Here is a 21,930-nt window from a genome sequence, read left to right on the forward strand (position 1 = left end):
TCATATAAAAGTGCCTAAAATAGAACTCACGTGACAGACTTACGTAGCATTGTTGGCCTCAGTTGCCTCGGCTTACAACTGGATATAAAACTAGATTTTGATCATACAAACGCATAGTCTTCTACTGTAACTGTAGCCTAGTGGACTCTAGTCTAGATCTAATTTAGAATTGATATAGATCTACATAGGATTCTAAATCTACCATCCGAGCCTAGATTAAGTTGTTACTATGGAGTCTTTATTTGCGTAAGTAAATTTGGTGCTACTTTAAATTACGGTTTAAATAAATTTAAACTTTATCATATGACTTTAACTCAAAGTTAAAATTTAACTTAGACTTTACTTAGTCTAAGTTTTAGTAACTTACAAAGTTAAACTTACTTTGATTTAGATCTAGAGTAGATCTACTCATCTAGTAGTCGTACTTTACTTTAGAGACTTAGAATTAGTTATTAGTTACTTAATTAACTTGACTTAAGACTTAAGTTACTAAACTTACTAGATATCCTATACTCTTAAGTCTTAAGCGAGCAATTCTTGTATGTATGTATGTATGTATGTATATATATTTATATATATATAAATTTTATTTTGAAAACGGCTCTAACGATTTTCTTTAAAAGTTCACGGTATGTGCATAATAGTGAGAAAAAAATTCTCAACTCATTGGCCACATCGGGAAAACTCGAGGTCGACAGTTATATCGGTTTGAAAATGCCTCATTATCGAAAAATTAATTTTGGCTAGAATGTTTTATGAATGAAAATTTTCCATGACGTGAACGGGAAAAACGCTGCCTACGTCACTAGGCTTAGCGCAGTACACTAAAATATTTCTTTGCAAACAAGAACGAGTTCTCAAGGATCAATAGACCTAATTAAACATTTGCACACCATCTTACTGTAGATTGATTTATTATAGAACTATGAAAGAGAAGTAATGAAATTAAATGTGCCAATGTACGATTAGTTATTGTGTTTTGAAGGCTTTATAAATTGATAACACTTGAATTGCCTAGAGCGGTGTAGATACCTTGTACTTTGTTGTTTATTTTGCTGGTGACCTTCAGCTGTTCTATTTCAGCTAAAGCAAGTTTGCGCCATAAGCTGGTCTTTTAAGCGTTTCGGTTTTACGTCGTCCACTTTTTTAGCTCACCAAAAAAAGACTGCCTTTGGCATGCGTTCGTCTGAGATTCGTCTTCCATACAGGATACCGCTCTGTCCAGCGTAACCTCTATTCAAAGCCCCGGATACACATTTGAGACCAAAGAAAATCTGCTGCCGAGAACAGAGGCAGACGCGAAAAGAAAATCTTAATCGACCACTGTTTGACAATGGTTATGCTTGCCCTGGATGTGGCAAAATTTGTAGGTCACAGCAGGGGCTGCGTAGCCACGGGAAATACTGCAATCCTCATTAATCTTAGGAATCGAAGACAAGCCGTATTATTATTTTTTTGCTGTTAAATTATTACCATAAGTTCGTGCTTTGTGTCTACTGTCCCGTACCAAAACAAAGGAAATGGTCATAACAAAGCTTCTCTACGCCTTACGTGCTCACACTGAACATGATATCTAGCCAGCGGCCAACGAGTTTGCGTACGCTGCAACCTCTTTTTATTTAACTATACACCTCGGTAAAAAGCTTGGGGTTAGGGCTTGGAGATGGAAGGCCCAGTTGAGATCTGAATGGAGGGATGTGTATAAGCAGGCCATATCCCTCCACGGGCTGTAGCACCACTGGGATGGATGGATGGTATGAACTTCTTATAGTCCGACAGTCAGGCTGGGCAGGGCACGTATCCCGTATGGGTAACGAGCATATTGTTTGGCGTAACAGAGGTGTCCCATGGAAACGTTTCTTTAGAAAACTAATGCAATGATTTAAGTCTATTAAGAAAAAATGCCCCATTTTACTTTGTCACAAAGTGCCTGTTTTACCCTATAACGTAGAGATTTGCGTCACTTGATGTTTCGTACTAAAGACATAATGAATGTAAACTAATTCCATAATGAAATATTTGAACGCAACCATCTAAGAAGTTACACTGCAAAGACTTTCTTCTAAGCCAGTAATAGTAGACCTACAATAGTTTTACACAAAAAATGGATTGTAAAACTATAAGACGAATGTGAGCTGTGGTTTGTCTAGACTATAAAAGGACTTAAGGGACTTTATATTTAATCGCCATGTATAATTACATTTAGAACTAACAGAACACTAAATGTAACTCTTCAGATTAGTAGTATTTATATGATCGTTCATTTTCGTAATTACAAAAATATTCCCAAAATGACTTAGGAAATTATTTAACCGAGCTAGGATCGGTCATCCAGGTACTTAGACTCTATATAAACTATAATAATTAATAATAGACAAAACTTGCGTAATAGAGTCACTAGTCAATAATCAATAAGTTTGAATAACTACACTTAAATTATATTATAATTAATAAATTATATATAATGTAATAAGTCATGAATGTTAATCAATCATTCAAATTCAATGTAAATGTCTAAAGTCAATGACTTAAATTAAGTTAAATTGGATCTTAAACTCTGCTAAGTCAGCCTAAGCCGTTGGTTTTCCTGTCTGTTTCAGGCAACCCATTCCATGCTCTAATCTATAATATAAACTTATAAAGCATATAGTAAGGCGTACGTATGTAGGCCTATGTCCTTAGCGTTTATGAAGTAATGTCTGTATTATATAAGATAAGAATCAAAACCGTTTGACCAATATTAATAAAACTTGGCATTTATAAATGTTCCTTGGGTTTTAACTGGAACAGTAACATATGCAAAGTAGCCCTAAAACAAGCTTAAGACCCTCAAAAGAAAAAAAAAAGTTGCTCAACTCGATGAAAGTATAAGTATTTCTATTTCATGGGTCTAGGTTATGCAGCCATGTTTATATGAGACAAGATCAAAAGAATCTAGATCTAACTTTAAGAACTACACTTTACAAAGATAGTTTTTGCAAATAACATTAGCTAAGTTTGACATAGGCCTATATCTAAATCCACTCCACTAGACTAGTAATACACAAACTAACGCCCACAGGCTGCTGGCAATATCCGGCTAGTGGCACTATAAGACTTGATTCTTGATCTATAATATATTCATTTTATTTATTATGCATACAATGATATACTTGATCAAAGATATAGACCTTTATAGACATTTAGATTTAGAGTCTAGACTAAGGGAGTAAACCCTAACAGAAAAGCTGGTTTTGCAGCTAGGTGTAGGCAGGGGAACAGTGGTAAGACCTCTGTGCTCTGGTAAACTCCTGCATCCTTCTGACCCCAAATTGCGATGGTGTTCTCCCTTTACTAGGATCTGGTCAGCATGGAAGAGAGGCAAATGTGGCCAGCCCATCATTAGTAATTTTGCACCTAGGTTTTTTAAAGCAATGGAGAGGTCAGTCATTCTACAGTCTTTAGTCACAAGAGAAATTGCAAAGGCAAAAGGTCATGTCTCGAGGTGTAAAATGTCACAGAGACCCTAGATCTAGGTCCCCTCAACTAAAAAAAAAAAAGACAGTGAAACTTGTAACGAAAAATATTCATATTTGATTAGAGCAGTGATACCCAACCTAGATTGGCCTGCAGGCCATTTTAATTTCTCACACTCATGTCGCTGGCCTTATCAATGAAAAAAAAAAGAACTTTTCTGATAACTTTTGTTGCAAGAAGTCCGCTGTGACATCCAAGTATACTTTTCCACTATTCTTCAAAGTTTCAGTCTACTTTTTGTTTTCACTAACACACACACATATTAAATGGTACAGTACCACTTGCTTTGATACCAAAAGATGATCTAAAATAATGCAGAAATGATGCCCTGGGTTGCACACACAAGATGTCTAGGAAACAGCTAGCTCAAGACAGCAGCAGACATTTTAAAGAATTAAAAATAATAGAAGATTCACGTCGCCTAAAAATTATAACATTAACATTTTGTTCTTACAAGAAAAAAAAAAATTGAATATACAAATAGCAAAGAATGAAATCCATGGAAGAAAGAATGACATTTCTAGCACAAGGACATACATTTTTTCAACCTTTTTTGTGTGGTTTTCTACATTGTGGTCCAATGTTAGGGCTGGCCGAATCTGGCCCAAAGGCCATACTTTGGGCATCACTGGATTAAAGTAACACAATTAGTAAGACCACTAAATTTAGAGACACTTCATGACAGAAGACTAAAAAGTAAAATAGTGATAATACATAACTGAACCATAATTTAAAAATAGAAAAACAAAATCTAATGAAATACTCAGCAAAACACAAAGACAAAAGCAAATTTTTTTATTCCATGTTCCATATTCCATTCCTTAAGTGCTCCTTCTTCCCTGGTGTTATTAGAGTATGGAAGGGTTATCTGAATCAGCCAGGAAAATTAATGACTGGGCAGATTTTAAGTCACAGTCACTGATTAACATGCATGACTAGATTGACCGGTATATGCGTAAGGCTTAATTATCTTCTCATTTGAATTAACTTGTGTAATTTAGAAGATAAGATCTTGAATAGGTAATAGACACGTGACGTGTAGGACGTAATCTTCTTCTTTTTTTGAAAAGTAACATCTGTATTATATAAGATAGGATAAGATAGACTTCAGTCTGAGTAGATGATAATGATACTAGATCTAGATTTTTTAAATTGTATTCTTGCATATAAAATGATAATATAGTAGATATCTATAATTGATCCAGAAATTTAAATACAATATTGTAAATCTTTACACTAAGATGCATCAAAAGATTTTATATATTTTTTTTTAATTCTTAGGAAACTAGAACATTTTAAATTGGCATAACAGACTATGTTCACAATCTTAAAAAAATGTAATTTTATGATTGGGAGATTAAAATACTACTATGAAATTTCACAGTAAAACTTTGCATAGGAATAAACATTTTTTTTTTTAGTTCTGCAAATGCATCATCAAATAATTTTGTAATTAATATTTCAATTCAGAATGAGTTCAGGTTTATACTGCTAGAACATTAAAGCAGGGGTCAAAGTGCACAACAAGTAGAAGATTAAGATAAGATGATAAGGGTGGACCTATGGGCTTTCTGTGTCCAGCTATTATCTACTAATTTATTTTTATATAAATATACGTTGGCTTCAGGCTTTATGCGTCCATCAGTCATCAAATAACCAGATTGATCCTCATATAGGAAGGTATTTAAGGACTTTGAACTCGTAAATCATTTAACGATTTATCCAACTGATAACATACAACCATTTCACTGCTAAGATGGCTAAAATAATTAAAATTTTATCAGACCTTGAAGATATGTACTTGGGAAAGTAAATATCACAAGAATTCTGTTTTGTACAGTGAGTACAAGAAAAATTACAAAAGGTAGACATTATTAATGCTTGAGCAATATGTGGGCAAAATCTGAGGAGCTAATGATCCACAAAGCTTCTTGTTCCCCTTCCAAAGACTAACACAACAAAGGTTACTTTTTATAGGAAGTCGATATTTGCTGTCAAGCATTTGAAGGACATAAGGGGTCAAGGTTGTTAACTTATCAGATAAAGAGGGGCCTTAGTGTAGCAACATGCAGCCAGAAGTTTAAAATGAGTTTTTTTTCTTCACTTCAGATTTTTCTATTCATGCAAAATTGAAAGAAAAATTTTTTTTATGATGAAACCTGTATGTTCCTAAACCTGTATGTTCCTAAACCTGTATGTTCCTAAACCTGTATGTTCCTAAATTTGGTGTGTGCAACTGAGACCAATTGTATTAGAAGGCCTGGGCACTGACCCGCTATTTTGCAACCTGTATTCATGCCTGTGTTGGTCTAAACTGCCCAGTTTGCAATGTTGCAGGTCAGTGCGCAGGCCTGCTATAATGATTCGTCTTCGTACCATTGGAGATTTGTTAGCAAAAGCTGCTACTTTTTGATCTGAGACTTACCATAATTCAGTTGCTTGTTAAGAAACATATTTCTGCTTTGGTTTACTGACCTCATTTTATTTTTGAGTAAAATGTTATCATGGTTGTGGTGATGATTTATAGTTTAATGCTTGTCACAAAGAAATATCATATCCCTGTGAAGACTCTCCATTTAGCATGTGAGCTGACACAGAACTTTGAATAAATATAACAGTAACATAACAACCGTGAGGAAATAATTAGCAATGCCAAATTGTACATATACAAATGACAATAACCTATACTGTTTCATTAGATTTCATTTGGAATTTTCCATTTATTAATCTGTGTAAACACCATTGTAAAAAGTCCCCCTTTCAGACCTTGTGATCAATAGGGAGGATGATGTAAAGGTTGTCTGTTTCTGTGGCCAACGGTTAACGAGGGTGTCATGTTGCTAGCACAATGCCCAACCGCTTTTACTTTCCCCAACTAATGTCAGGTACCCATTAGAGCTGGGTGGACTCAGTAGCGCCCAAAGATCCCAAAATTAAAAATTCCGGTCTTCACCAGGATTTGAACCCGGGACTCTGGTCCAGCAGCTATTTACCACTCAGTCACCTCGCCTCTGAAACACCAATGTAAGAGAATGGCAATTGATAAAATATTTTTTTAAATCTCCTATATTTTAGTATCTAACCATGCAATACAAACTTTTTTAACAAGCCTAGGTATATCCTTGGGATATTAGCCATCATGACAATGGGGTTTGTAAAGCAAGAGTACAAGAAGAAAAATTACAAAAGGAAAACATTATTAAAACTACAGCAAGGTAGCATTGTGCACATTTCCCTGTCAGTGTTGTCATTTGTTAAACATCTACAAAAGTTCTCAATATACACATGGCTAACAAATTAGATGCACAATGATAACATTATCTAGGCAGTTACTTGATACTTTCATGCCTAGGCATACAAAGTAAATAAGCTTGCCTCTTAAATGAGACCTTAGTTTTTGTGTGTGTTTGATGTCATTATCATGATAAGATTTATATCCTTGAGAAATAAAATGCTGGTATATGAACTGGTCTTTAGAATTCCTAGTCCTCAGATCTGGGTTGTTCAAAAATAAAATAATTGTATGTGAACCAGTCTCAAGTATTTTTAGTCAATAAAACTGGGTTATGGCCCCATCAGAGTTGCAGGAAATGTTGAATCATCTTCTTTTTTTTTTTTTTTTTCGAGGAACTTGAGCCAACTAAAAGCAATTAGATAATGATGACAAAATGTAATTAATTACTGTGAATACAATTGTATATATATAAAGATTGGGTCATAAATCATAGTATGGAAAAATGTAAAACCAGCAAGAGTTGTTTTAAGTTGAACAAAAGTGAAATCTAGTACAACATGAGGGGAGAGAAAACTTTTACACATCTGCAGAGCCAAAGATATTTAGCTTAGATGTTAGTGGAGGCTGGTATTTTAAATTCAGCTTAATTAAATTAATATGTAACATGTATTCATATAATGTGCACTAATTACTGCTAGAAGTGACTTGTATCTTTGAAAAAGCTATGCTGGGGGTAAGGCGAATTAAATTTCATTATAAATGTAGTTTTTTGACTGACAACATTTCTTTCTCTTTGGCTGCCTAGTTGTGTGGTATGTGCTTCGGAATTGATATTTCTAAATTCGGACACATAAGTGCTCATTCTCTTCCATCCTGCAGAACATTTTTGAAGGAATACCTCAAACGTGTACACAAGTCTGATTCTCATTACTTTGTTACATTTGTAATCTCCGCAGACACATTGACAGCAAGGCAGAAGTTTATGTTGACAGACTTCGTGAAGCAGTGGCTATACAGAGTGTCTCCGCCATACCAGAGAAAAGGCCAGAAATCAAACGCATGGTGGAATGGGCTGGAGAGGTAAAAAAAAAAATTTACAGCCCCCTCCCCCCACCCCAATCAACTTTATTTATGAAATTATTTTTTTTTGTGTGTGACTATATTGTAATTTAACTCTTTCTCTCCGTAATTATTTCCCCCATTCCAACGGAATTATCCATTTTGTTCATTTGTATTTCACTACCTTTGTTTTTTTTTTGTTATTAGAAAATGTTTTATTTGGTAAGAATTAAAGGGGACTGCATGACCTTTTTATATAAGACAAAGTGATGTTTATAATATAAAACCAAAATGAAATTTTATTTTTGATAATGGAATAAAAAAACAACACAAACTTACCTACTGTCTACAGGTGGCTTTAGAACTAGATTTTTTTATACAAATTGAAGTCAGTTTATTCAATCTTTAGCCACAGCAACAAAACAGCAAAAAGAAACTACATCCTAAAAATAGACTCTCAGCCAATAAATAAAGAAGAAAATCCAACATATCTTGGTGTAAAACTAGACCAAAGACTGTCTCTAAAACACTTTATGGCAGATTTAAAAGAAAAGGCATCACAAAGATTAAACATAATAAAACACCTAGCAGGAACATCCTGGGGAGCTGAAAAGAAAACCTTAAGACAGTTATACACTGGATATGTCAGATCTGTAATGGATAACTGTCTCTCCATACAAGTAGCTGCCAACAAAACCTATCAATCATCATTAGATACAATCCAAAACCAAGCCTTGCGGTTAATTAGTGGAGGTATGAGAACTACTCCCACAGCAGCCTGTGAAATAGACTCCAATATTGAACCTCTTAAGTTAAGGCGCAACAGAGCAGCATTAGAAGCTATTGAGAGATACAGAAGGTTGGAGGACGATCATCCAAATAAATTACTAACACAGAGAAATAGGAAAAACAACCAAAAAAAGCAAAGGACTCTGATCCAACTTACTGACGAACTAGCCCTAAAACACCACCTACCCAATAACAGAGAAAAAATTACCAGGTTTTCAAACATTACACCCGGACTAAACTACAAACAACCAACCATCAAAACACATTTACTAAATAACACCTTAACAAAAGAATCAAATCCACTGGAGCTCAAAGTAGGCACGCTTGAAACAATCGAAAGCTATCCAAAAACAGCTATCCATATTTATACAGACGGATCGGCTTTCAAAGCTACCATCAATGCTGGTCTTGGTGCCTTCCTGGTCTTCCCTAAAAATAAACACTTTGAGATAAGCGCACCCTGTGGTGATTACTGCTCAAACTTCCAAGCCGAAATTGAGGCAATTACCATAGCACTCCAGACAGTAGAAAACAAATTATATGAAGGAGTGCAACCACCATCAGATATTGTTGTCTTTACAGACTCCCAATCTACTCTGGAAGCACTTAACAGCAGCACCTCAAACAGCCCAAGAGAGTTGACAACACTCAGTGTGATAATCCACCAGATGATATCAATTTAAATATCAATATTACACTACAGTGGATCCCTGGACACATTGGCATCATGGGAAATGAAAAGGCAGATAAGCTATCAAAGGCAGGTTCAACTATGGAACAACCAGATAGACCTGTTAACTACCTCACCCTAAGGTCAATGTTAGTCAACAATCACAAAGAGGAGTGGCTCAACCAATGGGCATCAGGAAACACAGGCAGAGCCATGTACAGAGAAATGACTACGCCTAACAAACTGGACAATATTAACTTCCTCCCCCGCAAAGAACAATCTACAATCTTCCAACTAAGAACAGGACACACACCACTATTAAATTACCACCTGAACAAAATAAACTCCACACAACTACCCCTTTGCAGACACTGCACCCACCCCTCTGAAACCGTAAACCATATCCTCTTTGAATGCCCCTCCCTAATCCACCTTAGGCAGACCCTACTTCCACTACAGCCCAACATAACCAACACCCTGTACGGCAGTGCTGAGCAACTGAAGAAAACAGCACACTTTTTTTCCTTGGCACAGTCTGCAAAAGAGCTCACAGCTCAGCAGCAATAAAGCTGGCTAGAAGAAGAAGAAGAAGAATACAAATTGAAATAAATGTATTTTTTATTATAGGTATTCATATTTTCATAAGACTTAATGTATAATGTATAACAGTTATAAAACTTATAAATTAGTTGTCTTGAGATCACTATCCTATGCCATTACTATGCAGAAAATTTATATAGAAAAACATCAATTTTTTGTAAAAACTCATTTAAAATGAAAAAATCTGTATGATTCTAAAGGGAAACTACTCTAGATTAAATTACAAGCAATTAAAAACATTTTGGGAGGAAAGCAAACAAAGCAACTAATGTTTTTAGTCTGAAAGAATGGGGTCAAGTCAACGATGGTATATTAAGAGAGAGTTAGATGTAAATTTGCGCCATAAATGTGCATATATGACATAACCTAAAAGGCTTCATCTAAAAAGGGCATGGTAAATGGCTTAGTTTGTATTGTAAAAGCTGGCTTTACAGAGAAATCTTATGTTGAAGGTTACCTAGTATTGTTGCTTTTGTAAAAATCATCTTCCATGCTGCTACTATATGTTCACTTTTCTTTGGTCCTAAGTCTGTTGTGTACATTTGGGGGTAGGGTAGGGGAAGGTATCTGTGAAAATGTTTCCATTCTACCTGTAAGTACTCAGTGGAGTTGTGGTGGCTACATGGTAAGGCACTTGGTTTCTGAACTGGAGGGTGCCGGGTTCAAATCCTTGTGAAGACTGGAATTTTAATTTCGGGATCTTTAGGGCACCTCTGATTCACTCCCATCTCTAATGGGTACCTGACATTTTTTGGGCAAAGTAAAAGCAGTTTGTCGTTGTAATGGCACCCTTGTAAACCTTCGGCTGCAGAAACAGATGACCTTTACGTCATCTGCCCTATAGATTGCATTGTCTGATAGGGGAACTTAACTTACCTTTTTCTTGGTACTCAGCAAACACTTATCAGCTTAAATAAGTCTTTAATAAAATATTCCTAGTCTGCATTGAGATTCAAAGTTGAGGCCCCCTCCCCCATTACAAAGCTACACATCACATTGACTGAGCATTCATTTTATGTTTTACCTTTTTTAAATCTTATATTGTGCCTTCAAATGTGTCGACATTTAAACTGTTTTGTTATGGAACATTCTAAAGTTTTGTTTCATTCCTTTTATTATTTTGTCACAATTCAGAATTTTGTGTGCTAAATGTTTAAATTTTTCTTCTACGCAGTTCCTTAAAAGACTAGGTGGGACTGTTGAATATGCAGATTTAGGTGACCAGACCCTACCAGATGGAAGCAAGATCCCCCTGCCTCCAGTACTCCTTGGTCAGCTAGGAAATGACCATAACAAGAAAACATTGTTGGTGTATGGCCACTTGGACGTACAACCGGCAGATAAGGTCTGTGTAAAAAAAAAAAGATTATAAATCATTTTAACATAGTGTACGTTAGCATTTTTAAGCAAGAAAATGTTTCTTAATTTGGTTTTAATCAGTCAGTAGAAAAGTTGAAACATTCTTGGAATTTGTTTATGAATTTAAAGGAAAAATGAAAGCGGTTGCTGACTGTATAATCAAGGGTTGTAGATTCAAAACGTGTTGAAAGTTGGAATTTTTTAATTTTAGGACATCTCTAATCTAGCATACTGTAGTGCAGTGATACCCAACTAAGAGTCACAGACCATATCTGGTCCATGCTGTAGGGCTATCCAGCAACTTAAGACCCACAGGACATATCTAGTCCATGCTGTGGGGCTATCCAGCAACTTAAGACCCACAGGCCTTATCTGGTCTATGCTGTGGTGCTATCCAGCAACCTAAGACCCACAGGCCATATCTAGTCCATGCTTTGGTGCTATCCAGCAACTTAAGACCCACAGGCCTTATCTGGTCCATGCTGTGGTGCTATCCAGCCCCCTTGAAATTTCTTCATAATGAAACTTCAGATCCTCAGTTTCTTTGGAATCGATTCAGTGACAAGTATGTCTAAAATAACAAAAAAAAAATGTTGGGCCACCACTGCTTTAATTGGTTGTCTATTTAATACTTGTTACCTACCAAAGAAAATGTTGGTTGCATTATGATTGTAAAGTGTTTGTAAAATGTTTTAGATGTTTTGGATGATCCTTCTGAGTTCTAGATAATCTACTTCCGCGGGACGATGGGGGATGGCAATGGACAGGGTATGAACCTGGGACCATCGAGACAACCACCAAACAACACTCCAGCCCGCATACTACAAAACCAACCATCCAATAAATGGTTGGCTAAAAAATAAGTGAAATTTATGTTGCCTGACAATAATTGTCTTATCAGGGGTTCATTTATATGCTTTGACTTGACTTGGTTCCTGTGGCTCGCTAGGAGGTTGCTTGATTATTACTATTACGAACAATTCCAATTGCTTATTACTTGCTACACAAATACTTGTTACACAAATAAGAACAATTAATACTCAATATACTTCAACTCTAACTCCAGCTTTCATGAATACCAAAAACTCTTATCAAATAAAGCACACAATTATATCACTCTCAAGAAATAATACAAACACCAGTCCAGGAAGTAAACGTCCAACCAATTGGACCGGGAACAAGACCTCACTAACTTAACACACTCTCTGTTACATTCAACGAAGACTTAACCATTCAGCTCATAACACGTGCAAGACTGTTTACATTCACAACCTGGGAATACATATGCAAGGGGATATAACTATCATACCAAAATATCAAACTAACATTCACTCTCGCCATACCTCCCCCTGACATGTCTGAATTGTAATTTATGTTTTGATAAAATTACATCAACATTGACAAGATATCAATATTTCTTTCATTATTTTTGCAACAGATTGATGGCTGGGACACTGAGCCATTTGAACTGACAGAAGTAGATGGAAAACTTTACGGCCGTGGATCTACAGATGACAAGGTCAGTATAAACTTTTATGAATATGCTTTGTTAGCTCATTATGTCTTCGGATAATATACCTGTGATCTATATACCCAAATTGATGTTTATTTTTTTTAGGGGCCAGTGCTTGGCTGGTTGAATGTTATTGAAGCATTTCAACAACTGGGCAAAGAAATCCCAGTTAATTTCAAAGTAAGTTTTTAATTAATTTCAAAGTAAGTTTTTAATTAATTTCAAAGTAAGTGCTTAATTAATTTCAAAGTAAGTTTTTAATTAATTTCAAAGTAAATTTTTTTTTTTTTTTTTGTTTATCAAATTAATGAACTTATTTTTCTTTTACTGCAGGCTCTATGACTTATGCTTTACTTGCTAGAGACCTGCGTTAATTGACCGGTGAGATATTTGATTAAAAGTGTTTAAAATATCTCATTTGTTTTCACAGTTTGTCTTTGAGGGTATGGAAGAGTCAGGCTCAGAAGGGTTGGATGATTTGATCGAGAAAAGAAAAAATGATTTCCTTAAGGTAACTTGGCCCTTATCCTAATTATGAAATGACGTATAAAACAGATGATTAAGAGAACTTATACATTGTGCTTGTCTAAGTTAATATTTAGACTGAATCTTGCAGTATCTTATCAGTATATTAGATATACAGTTTATATCACAACTGATAACACAATACTGGTGTTAACTAAATTATGTTAGTTGATCTATGGTAGAGATTGTATGTGTTTGATTGTATAAAGTTCAAGGCTGTGGAAGTTAAAAAAAAAATCTTAATTTTTTTTAATTGAAAAAAAAAATGTTTCAGTCAATTAATTATAAATTTAATTTGAGATCTGTTCATTCCCCAGACGACTTGAAAGTTTGTATCTTAGGGTTCGTATAATATCAAGAAAACACGTGGTCATGTCATAAACTACATCATGAGCTTTGCCCCCAGGTCTTGGGATAAATCATCCATAGGCTGTGTTTCTCTCTTGCTTGCTAAACAAATGATCATTTCATTTTTAAAATACATAGTGAACTGATGGCTGAGTTGTAAAGTGCTTGGCTTCTAAACTGAGTGGTCTCAGGTTCAAGTTCTGGTGAGGTCTGGGATCTGGAATTTCTAGGTTTTTAGGATGCACATAGAGTCCACCCAACTCTAATGGGTACCTGACTTTAGCTGGGGAAAGTAAAGATGGTTGGTCATTTTGCCCTGTAACCATTGGCCATAGAAACCAATGACCTTCACATCATCTGCCTTATAGATTGCAAGGTCTGAAAGAGTTTTGTAATAATAAAAATATAACTTATCAACAGGTCCTTAGTTCTGTTTACCAGATACTCCAAATAAATCAACAAGTTCTTAGTTCTGTACACCAGATACTCCAAATAAATCAACAAGTTCTTAGTTCTGTACACCAGATACTCCAAATAAATCAACAAGTTCTTAGTTCTGTACACCAGATACTCCAAATAAATCAACAAGTTCTTAGTTCTGTACACCAGATACTCCAAATAAATCAACAAGTTCTTAGTTCTGTACACCAGATACTCCAAATAAATCAACAAGTTCTTAGTTCTGTACACCAGATACTCCAAATAAATCAACAAGTTCTTAGTTCTGTACACCAGATACTCCAAATAAATCAACAAGTTCTTAGTTCTGTACACCAGATACTCCAAATAAATCAACAAGTTCTTAGTTCTGTACACCAGATACTCCAAATAAATCAACAAGTTCTTAGTTCTGTACACCAGATACTCCAAATAAATCAACAAGTTCTTAGTTCTGTACACCAGATACTCCAAATAAATCAACAAGTTCTTAGTTCTGTACACCAGATACTCCAAATAAATCAACAAGTTCTTAGTTCTGTACACCAGATACTCCAAATAAATCAACAAGTTCTTAGTTCTGTACACCAGATACTCCAAATAAATCAACAAGTTCTTAGTTCTGTACACCAGATACTCCAAATAAATCAACAAGTTCTTAGTTCTGTACACCAGATACTCCAAATAAATCAACAAGTTCTTAGTTCTGTACACCAGATACTCCAAATAAATCAACAAGTTCTTAGTTCTGTACACCAGATACTCCAAATAAATCAACAAGTTCTTAGTTCTGTACACCAGATACTCCAAAATAAAATTTGTTTTTTTTTTTATGCCATGTTGAAAATCTCTAATAGGGTTGAAACATGTTTGGCTTGTGGATGTTGATATAAAGGTTGAAACATGTCTGCCTTGTGGATGATTATATAAGGTTGAAACATGTCCACCTTGTGGATGTTTATATACTGTTGAAACAAGTCTGCCTTGTGGATATTGATATAAGATTGAACCATGTCTAGTTTGTGGATGTCTATATAAAAATTGAACCATGTTTTTCAGGGTGTGGACTATGTATGCATCTCAGACAACTATTGGCTTGGAAAGAACAAGCCATGTTTGACTTATGGACTGAGGTATTTGCTTTTTTACTTTATTTTCTGAACTCTAAGTTTAACTGAGAAATAATACAATTATTGTAAAGATTTTATTGTTGAAAAAAAAAGGGATCAATGTGCGTGTTTGTAATTGAATTAGCCATAATTTGTATTGAATCTAGCTGGGTATATTGGTGTGAAAAAAATTGGGTTTTATGTTGATCATGCCAGTCTTAATTTTTTGTGTTATTTCTTCACCCTTTAGAGGCATCTGTTATTTCTTCCTAGAGGTGACCTGCGCTGACAAAGACCTACACTCAGGCATCTATGGGGGCACAGTGTGAGTTATTACCAGTCTAACTTCATTTTCAGAAATATGTATTGCACACCATATTCATTCATTGTTAATTAGTCTGATCCCCACAATTTGCTTGATGTGTTGTCTCTGTGAAAGGAAATGATTATTGATAAAAAAAAACAGCCTAAAAAAAAACAACTGTTTTATCTTTATAATACAGTAGTAAAAAAGATAATTATTTATGTTTATCATGGGCCTTATAAGGAACAATGTGTTAAAATTTTTATAAGAAAAAGAAATAATCCTGATTAATCTATTGTAAGTTTTATTTAGAATAAAAAAACAAAACAAAACAGTAGAGCAAAGCTTTCCTTAGAGCATGCTTTTTTTTTTTAAACTTTATAAATGCATTTAAAAAGCAATCACCCAGATACCCCCTTCTTTCTCCCCCACCCCTTTCCAACTGGTCCAGGCAAGTGATAGGATCATTCTATGGCCTCTTTCAGTCGCAAAGCGACTATGGATCATCTCAGTGAGATGAATGCCTGGGCATTAGCTGTGGTCGGAACGATGTTACCCACAAATCAGTTCCCCCTCTCCACGCAGCTGATGTACCCAAAGGAACGGCCGTGCCGATACAGTTTGGGGTCAGCGGCGTCGCAGGTTCTGCCAGAGTGTAGCACTGGGTGCTGCAAACTGCCTTAGGGTCGCCAGCTCCTGATTTTTCCTCAAGGTTGACTCCCGAAGCCTTTCCCATGATTGGGTAAAGCTGCAAGGCAACAGAGGTTTGAATTCAGAATTTTCCTTCTCCTAGGTGGGTAGCCAGCCATGGCTAATGAGCCCCTCCTGCCCGAAGCTTACTGGTTTAGATGCCAGTTACTCGCCTTTGTCCCTTCTCCTGTTAGTGAGAACAGTTCCGCCGGACTCAATATCTGCGCCACACGTGAAGGCCAGGAGTTGGACTGGTTGTCAGAGGCTATTTGAGATGCATGCCATTTGGAAGCATTTTATAGGTAGATAGGATCATAGCGTAGTGAGAAAGCTAAAAGCATGAAATAGGGATAAACCAAAACAATTGGTAAAAATATTTCTAATCGCACAGATTTATTGTTGTTGGTCTAGATCTATTAAAAATTTAATCACATGACTGATCCAAACTCATCGGTACAATTACACTTTGTTTAAGCTTTTTTATTTTTCAAAATATTTTTTATGTTTTCTTGTTTAAACTCAGACTTTGAATTCAATCCAAATTTTTTCTTTTGGCCAATGTTTTATATAAACTAAAAATATGTTTATTTTACAGGCATGAGGCTATGAATGATGTCATCGCCATTATGTCATCTCTCACAGATGTCAATCATAAAATACTCATTCCTGGCATCTATGATGACGTAGAGGAACTGACTGATGCTGAACTGCAGACTTATGAGCCCATTGATTTTGATCATGTAGGTCTGGTCTGCTAAACTTTAGTTAGTCTTTGTTACTAAACTTTAAGAAGTTTGTGTTGGTAAACTTTAGGAAGTCTGTGCTGGTAAATTTTAAAAAGTCTGGGTTCCTAATTTTTTGAAAGTCTGGGTTGCTGCTAATTTTTTGTAAGTGTGGGTTTCCAAACTTTAGAAAGTCTTAAGAGTCTGCTAAACCTTAGGCATTATTTAAAGTTGAAAGATAAAATTTCAGCTACAGAATGTTTGGTTTTCAGTGATTTTTTTTTTGGATTATGTCCCTTTTGTGTAAAAACTTAAATAGTACAATAGCTTCTAATATATAGTTACATCACCAATGATCAGGTGGAAAGGTCAGTGGTCATGGGCCTTGAACACCAGGTTTCATGTAAATATCTGGTTACATTAACAAAGATCAGGTCAAATGACTTGAAACCAAGCTTCCTTACAAAAATTTTAATATTATGGACTGCATTGTCTTAACAGTTCAAAGATTAAAGGTAAATGCAGTATTTCACTTGACTACGCAGACAAAGTTGTGACCTACATATTTTGCCACATCTGATCTGACCAAGATGTTGTCTGGCTTCTGCCTGTTAAAATTTTGTTTGTTTGTTTGTGTTTATCTTTGGCTTTGCTTCTCTTTTTGCGTCTCAAATGTGTGTCCAGTGATCTTGGTGAGAGTTACCAGCTGTCTCATTTAGAAAACCATTTGCTGCCAGCTGTTTCCCTGTAATTCAGAAAGGGCAAATTGACACCTGAGTTGATCTTTAGGGGGTTGGCACCTCTATTACTGCATACACCTTAAAGTTCTCCAAACCCCCCCCCCCCCACACACACACACACACATTTGGCAACCATCCATGCTTCATATTGGATAGGTTTTCTACCCATCTCAGCTGTTAAACAGTTATACCTCTACTTTCTCCACTCCCAATTTAAGTTGTTGAGTCAGAAAAAAACTTAGATTTGAATGTAAAACTTATTTCATTGCCAAACAGGAAGACTACCAAAAAGACATTGGTGCTAAGAAACTTCTGAAGTCAAAGAAACACGAGGTTTTAATGGCCAGATGGCGCTACCCATCTCTCTCCCTTCATGGTAAAGTTATATTTGGAATAGTGCAAACTTCAAAGTTGAAACTGCGATAAAAAGTAGTTTTGAATATAAAGCTGATGTGTTTTTTTTTTGTTATATATCATGACACAAAATTTCAATGACACTTTTTCTATTCATTAAACTTGTTTAAATCAATAATTTATAGCCATATTTAAAGACTCAGTCTGTTATACCCTTGGGAATGAACCTAAAGTTAAGTTTGTAAACTGTGTTAGGAAGTAAGATGTTTTCGAAAAGTGATTAGGTCAAATTTTTTACCTTTGTAACCTCTTGGTTGGTTTCAGCTTTGAATACATTTAAAGAAACAAACATAAAATATTAAAATAGTAAGCAAAGGTACTTTCAATAGAAAATTAATTCAAAACTTAACAACTAGCTCTGACTTTTCATTTCTAGTTAGTAATAATTTTTTTCAACTTACATACCATTTCAGAAAACCTTCAGTTCATTAAATCTTATTGAAATATTTCAGTTCATTCATAATAAATTAGAAAACATATTAAATTGTCATTGACGTCTGCTGGTAACATATTGTTATTTGTAAAAGGAAAAGGTCTGTCAATTATCAAATTACACATTTAGAATCTTCTTTTTGGTTGTGTGCAGGTATTGAAGGAGCTTTCAGTGGGCCAGGGGCCAAAACAGTGATTCCAAGGAAAGTCATTGGCAAGTTCTCCCTCCGTTTGGTGCCCCACCAAACACCAGACAAAATTGAAGAGCTTGTCAAAGCCCACGTCAATAAAGTCCATGCAGAGCGAGGCAGCCCGAACCATGTGGAGTAAGTTTGATTAGGCTAACAACTCAGAGCCGTCCTTCATGCTACCAGTGAACGTGAACTATATTGAGGACCTGGAGAGACACTGGGAAGTGTGTCAGCGGTCTGTTCTAGTGTTTAGGTAGAAAAGGACTTGTAGAGCTTAAGGCAAGACTCCCTGTGACTTGATAGCTGAAGTCCATGTCTCATTGTGTATTTTATAACCATAATTAAATACATTGTCTATTATTACCTCCTTTTGTTGAGTGCTTTCCCTTAGCTTTACTACAATACTGTCCCTTTGATCCAAATTTAATTCCTGGCCACTAAATAATGAAATTATTTTTAATTTATACTAATTTAAAAAGATGATTTATTTTCTTTTTTGTGTGTTTATAATCCTAGAGGTGGAAGTATTTATAACTTGACTCTTTTGTTTTGGCAGGATTTCCATGGGACATGGAGGCAAGCCTTGGGTTAGTGATATCAATGACCCTAACTATGTGGCTGCCAGAAAAGCTATTAAAACAGGTCAGTTGAATGTTGTAGCAAGTGAATCTCACATGTATATTAATAACGAAACAAGCAAATAAAAACGTGTATCAATTAAATGCTGGTCTTATAACACTTGATAAATAAGAGTTCATGAGTTTAATATATAAACTTCTTTTAAAAGACCTCCAAATAGACAGATGAATGTATAGCTCTATTTGAGACTTAGGTTTTTAATAAGAACTAGAAGTCCATTGTCAGGTGATGTAAAGCTTATTTCTTAACATCTGCCATCACTTGACGAAATTTTCATGTGGCATAAAAGCCCATAAAATGAAGAGTGACTATGAACAACTGGGTTGTACTTAGAACACTGGGTTGTACCGAGACCAATAGTCATAGAAGGGCTGAACACTGACTTGCGACATTGTAACCTGTGATCAATAGCTTGTCGCCACGTCATACAGACCTGTGACGTGGCTACAAGCTAATGGTCTCCACTGCCCAAAGGTTGCGACGTCGCTGGTCAGTGTTGAGGCATTCAATAACGAATGGTCTCAATTGTATAAACTAGACTTAGGCAATACTCGCTAGAGCTGGGTGGACTCAGTGGTGTCTGGTAAGGATATCATAAAGCATCAGTTTGACCAATGGTTTGGCAGGTCTGCTTTACAACTCTGCCATTTCCCCAACACTCTATGGCTATCTTTGTAATGTTTACATTTCTACCCACTGGTCCTAGTCACAATTTGTAATGAACATAGCCATCTAGGCATAAAACACTTAACATAGGAAAGGAAACAAACATGAAAATATATTGGGTTCATGGGGTCTTACAACAGATTCAAGGCTTTTCTGTTATTAGGATAACATTGTTTAGATTGTACACAAATTTAGCTTTTGATTAGGTAGTTCTTATAAATATAAATTATAAATATGAATATTTAATATATGCTTAGGCTGTCAAAATGTGTTAGTAGTGGATAAAACAACAACTTAGCTTTTCAAATTTAACATTGAATCAGTTTTTACCATTGTGCATACTCATACTCTCAGCAAGTGTGGTGGCTGAGTGGTTAAGCACTTGGCTTCCAAACCAGTGTTCCCAAGTTCAAATCCTGGTCAAGACTTAGATTTTTAACCTCAGGATTTTTAGGAAGCCCCTAAGTTCACCCAGCTCTAATAATTACCTGACAATGGTTGGGGAAATCAAGGTGGATAGTTACTGTGCTGGTGACATGACAACCCTCTTCCCCCATAGATGGGAAGGTCTGAAAGGGGTACCTAACTTTACTTTACTATTCTATCAACAGTGTTTGGGGTTGAGCCAGATCTGACTCGTGAAGGAGGCAGCATTCCTGTCACTCTGACATTTCAGGAGGCAACTGGCAAAAATGTCATCCTGCTTCCAATGGGGGCCTGTGATGATGGAGCACATTCCCAGAATGAAAAGTTAAACAGATCCAACTACATCAAAGGGGTAAGTGAATGCTAAATTCTGTTTTGATTTTCTAATTCACAATTTAAGGAGTTTTCAAAAAAGCTCAATTTAAATTTGGTGTCTAATTTTCACAACAAATTGGAGCTTTATTACAAAGCTTATATCAACTCACTCTGTCTGTCTGTCCGTATGTCACATTTTTCTCAAACATTATCTCTCCCACTTTCCATTCTGGGATCAAGTTGAAACTTCACACAATTATTCCCTGGACCTAAGAAAACTTAAATCAATCTAAAAAATTAAAAATTAATTACTGGTAAGTTTTAATTGATATTGAAAAGGGAAAATAAATCCTACAAAATTGAGAGATATTAGACCATTTAAAGACTGCATTACAAAAAGATTATAGACAGGGTTACTACAGCAATTGGACCAATCTACAATCTTTCACTTGTAAATTACCATCTTAACAAAATAAACTCTTGACACTGCGCCCACCCTTATGAAACCGTAACTCACATCCTCTTTGAGTGCCTCTTCCTAATCCACTTTAGGTAGACCCTTCTACCACTACAGCCTAACATAACCAACCTCCTGTACGGTAGTGCTGAACAACTGAAGAGAACAGCACACTATTTTTCTTTGGCACAGTCTGCAAAAGAGCTGACAGCTCTGCAGCAAAAAGCTGGCTAAAAGAAGTATAACCTGTAATGATATCATATGTAACATTGGGCATAACACATTGAGTATAACATAGAAAGATATTCCTAATGGCATTGAATTATATTGATTTACTTTTCACAGATGAAAACATTTGGAGCCTACATTACTGAACTGGCGCAGTTATAAATCAAGCGCCTGCCACGCTGCTGCACATGTTGTACAAAGTCACCCATGGGACTGATCAGTCTTTCAATCAACTCAATCAACTGCTAAATATCTTTTAAGGTGTTTACTTTTCTTGTTATATTTTGTTTCTTATTCTGAAGTTGATGAAAGAAATGTTTACAATACAATTCAAATTTTCAATTTTAATAAAGAAATGTTTGCAGGAATTGTCTTTATGCTTTTAGAAAGGGAAGTGATCATTTTATATCATATAATTTAAAAAAAAAGTATAATTATTTCAACTATAAACTTGTGTACTAATTATGTGCACTCATTTGATTTGATAGCAAACATTAAGTCACAATTTGGCCTTGTAGATCTAAAAATCTGGAGGATAATGACTT

General features: G+C 35.5%; 1 protein-coding gene and 1 long non-coding RNA gene across 2 annotated transcripts; one reads left to right on the forward strand and one right to left on the reverse strand.

Annotated features, from left to right (window-relative positions):
* Positions 1-41: 41 nt before the first annotated feature.
* Positions 42-21,729, forward strand: LOC106050636 (cytosolic non-specific dipeptidase-like). The gene is made up of 14 exons (XM_056043540.1): positions 42-246; positions 7,708-7,831; positions 11,044-11,214; positions 12,667-12,747; positions 12,847-12,921; positions 13,172-13,252; positions 15,112-15,185; positions 15,412-15,486; positions 16,751-16,895; positions 17,894-17,993; positions 18,618-18,789; positions 19,211-19,296; positions 20,571-20,737; positions 21,503-21,729. The coding sequence occupies exons 1-14, from the start codon at positions 230-232 to the stop codon at positions 21,545-21,547; spliced, it is 1,413 nt and encodes a 470-aa protein (XP_055899515.1). The 5' UTR covers positions 42-229; the 3' UTR covers positions 21,548-21,729.
* Positions 15,471-21,413, reverse strand: LOC129928632 (uncharacterized). The gene is made up of 3 exons (XR_008780084.1): positions 21,290-21,413; positions 17,440-17,622; positions 15,471-15,591 (listed from the first exon to the last, which is right to left on the reverse strand). It is a non-coding gene; the product is annotated as an uncharacterized LOC129928632 (long non-coding RNA).
* Positions 21,730-21,930: the final 201 nt, after the last annotated feature.

This window comes from Biomphalaria glabrata, chromosome 10 (genome assembly GCF_947242115.1).
Source record: "Biomphalaria glabrata chromosome 10, xgBioGlab47.1, whole genome shotgun sequence".
NCBI lineage: Eukaryota > Metazoa > Mollusca > Gastropoda > Planorbidae > Biomphalaria > Biomphalaria glabrata.

Excerpts from the sequence above, each read along its gene's own strand:
- LOC106050636 (XM_056043540.1), top strand. Across the intron at positions 12,748-12,846 it reads GTGGATCTACAGATGACAAG|GGGCCAGTGCTTGGCTGGTT; the intron begins GTCAGTATAAAC and ends TATTTTTTTTAG. Across the intron at positions 15,487-16,750 it reads GGCATCTATGGGGGCACAGT|GCATGAGGCTATGAATGATG; the intron begins GTGAGTTATTAC and ends TTTATTTTACAG.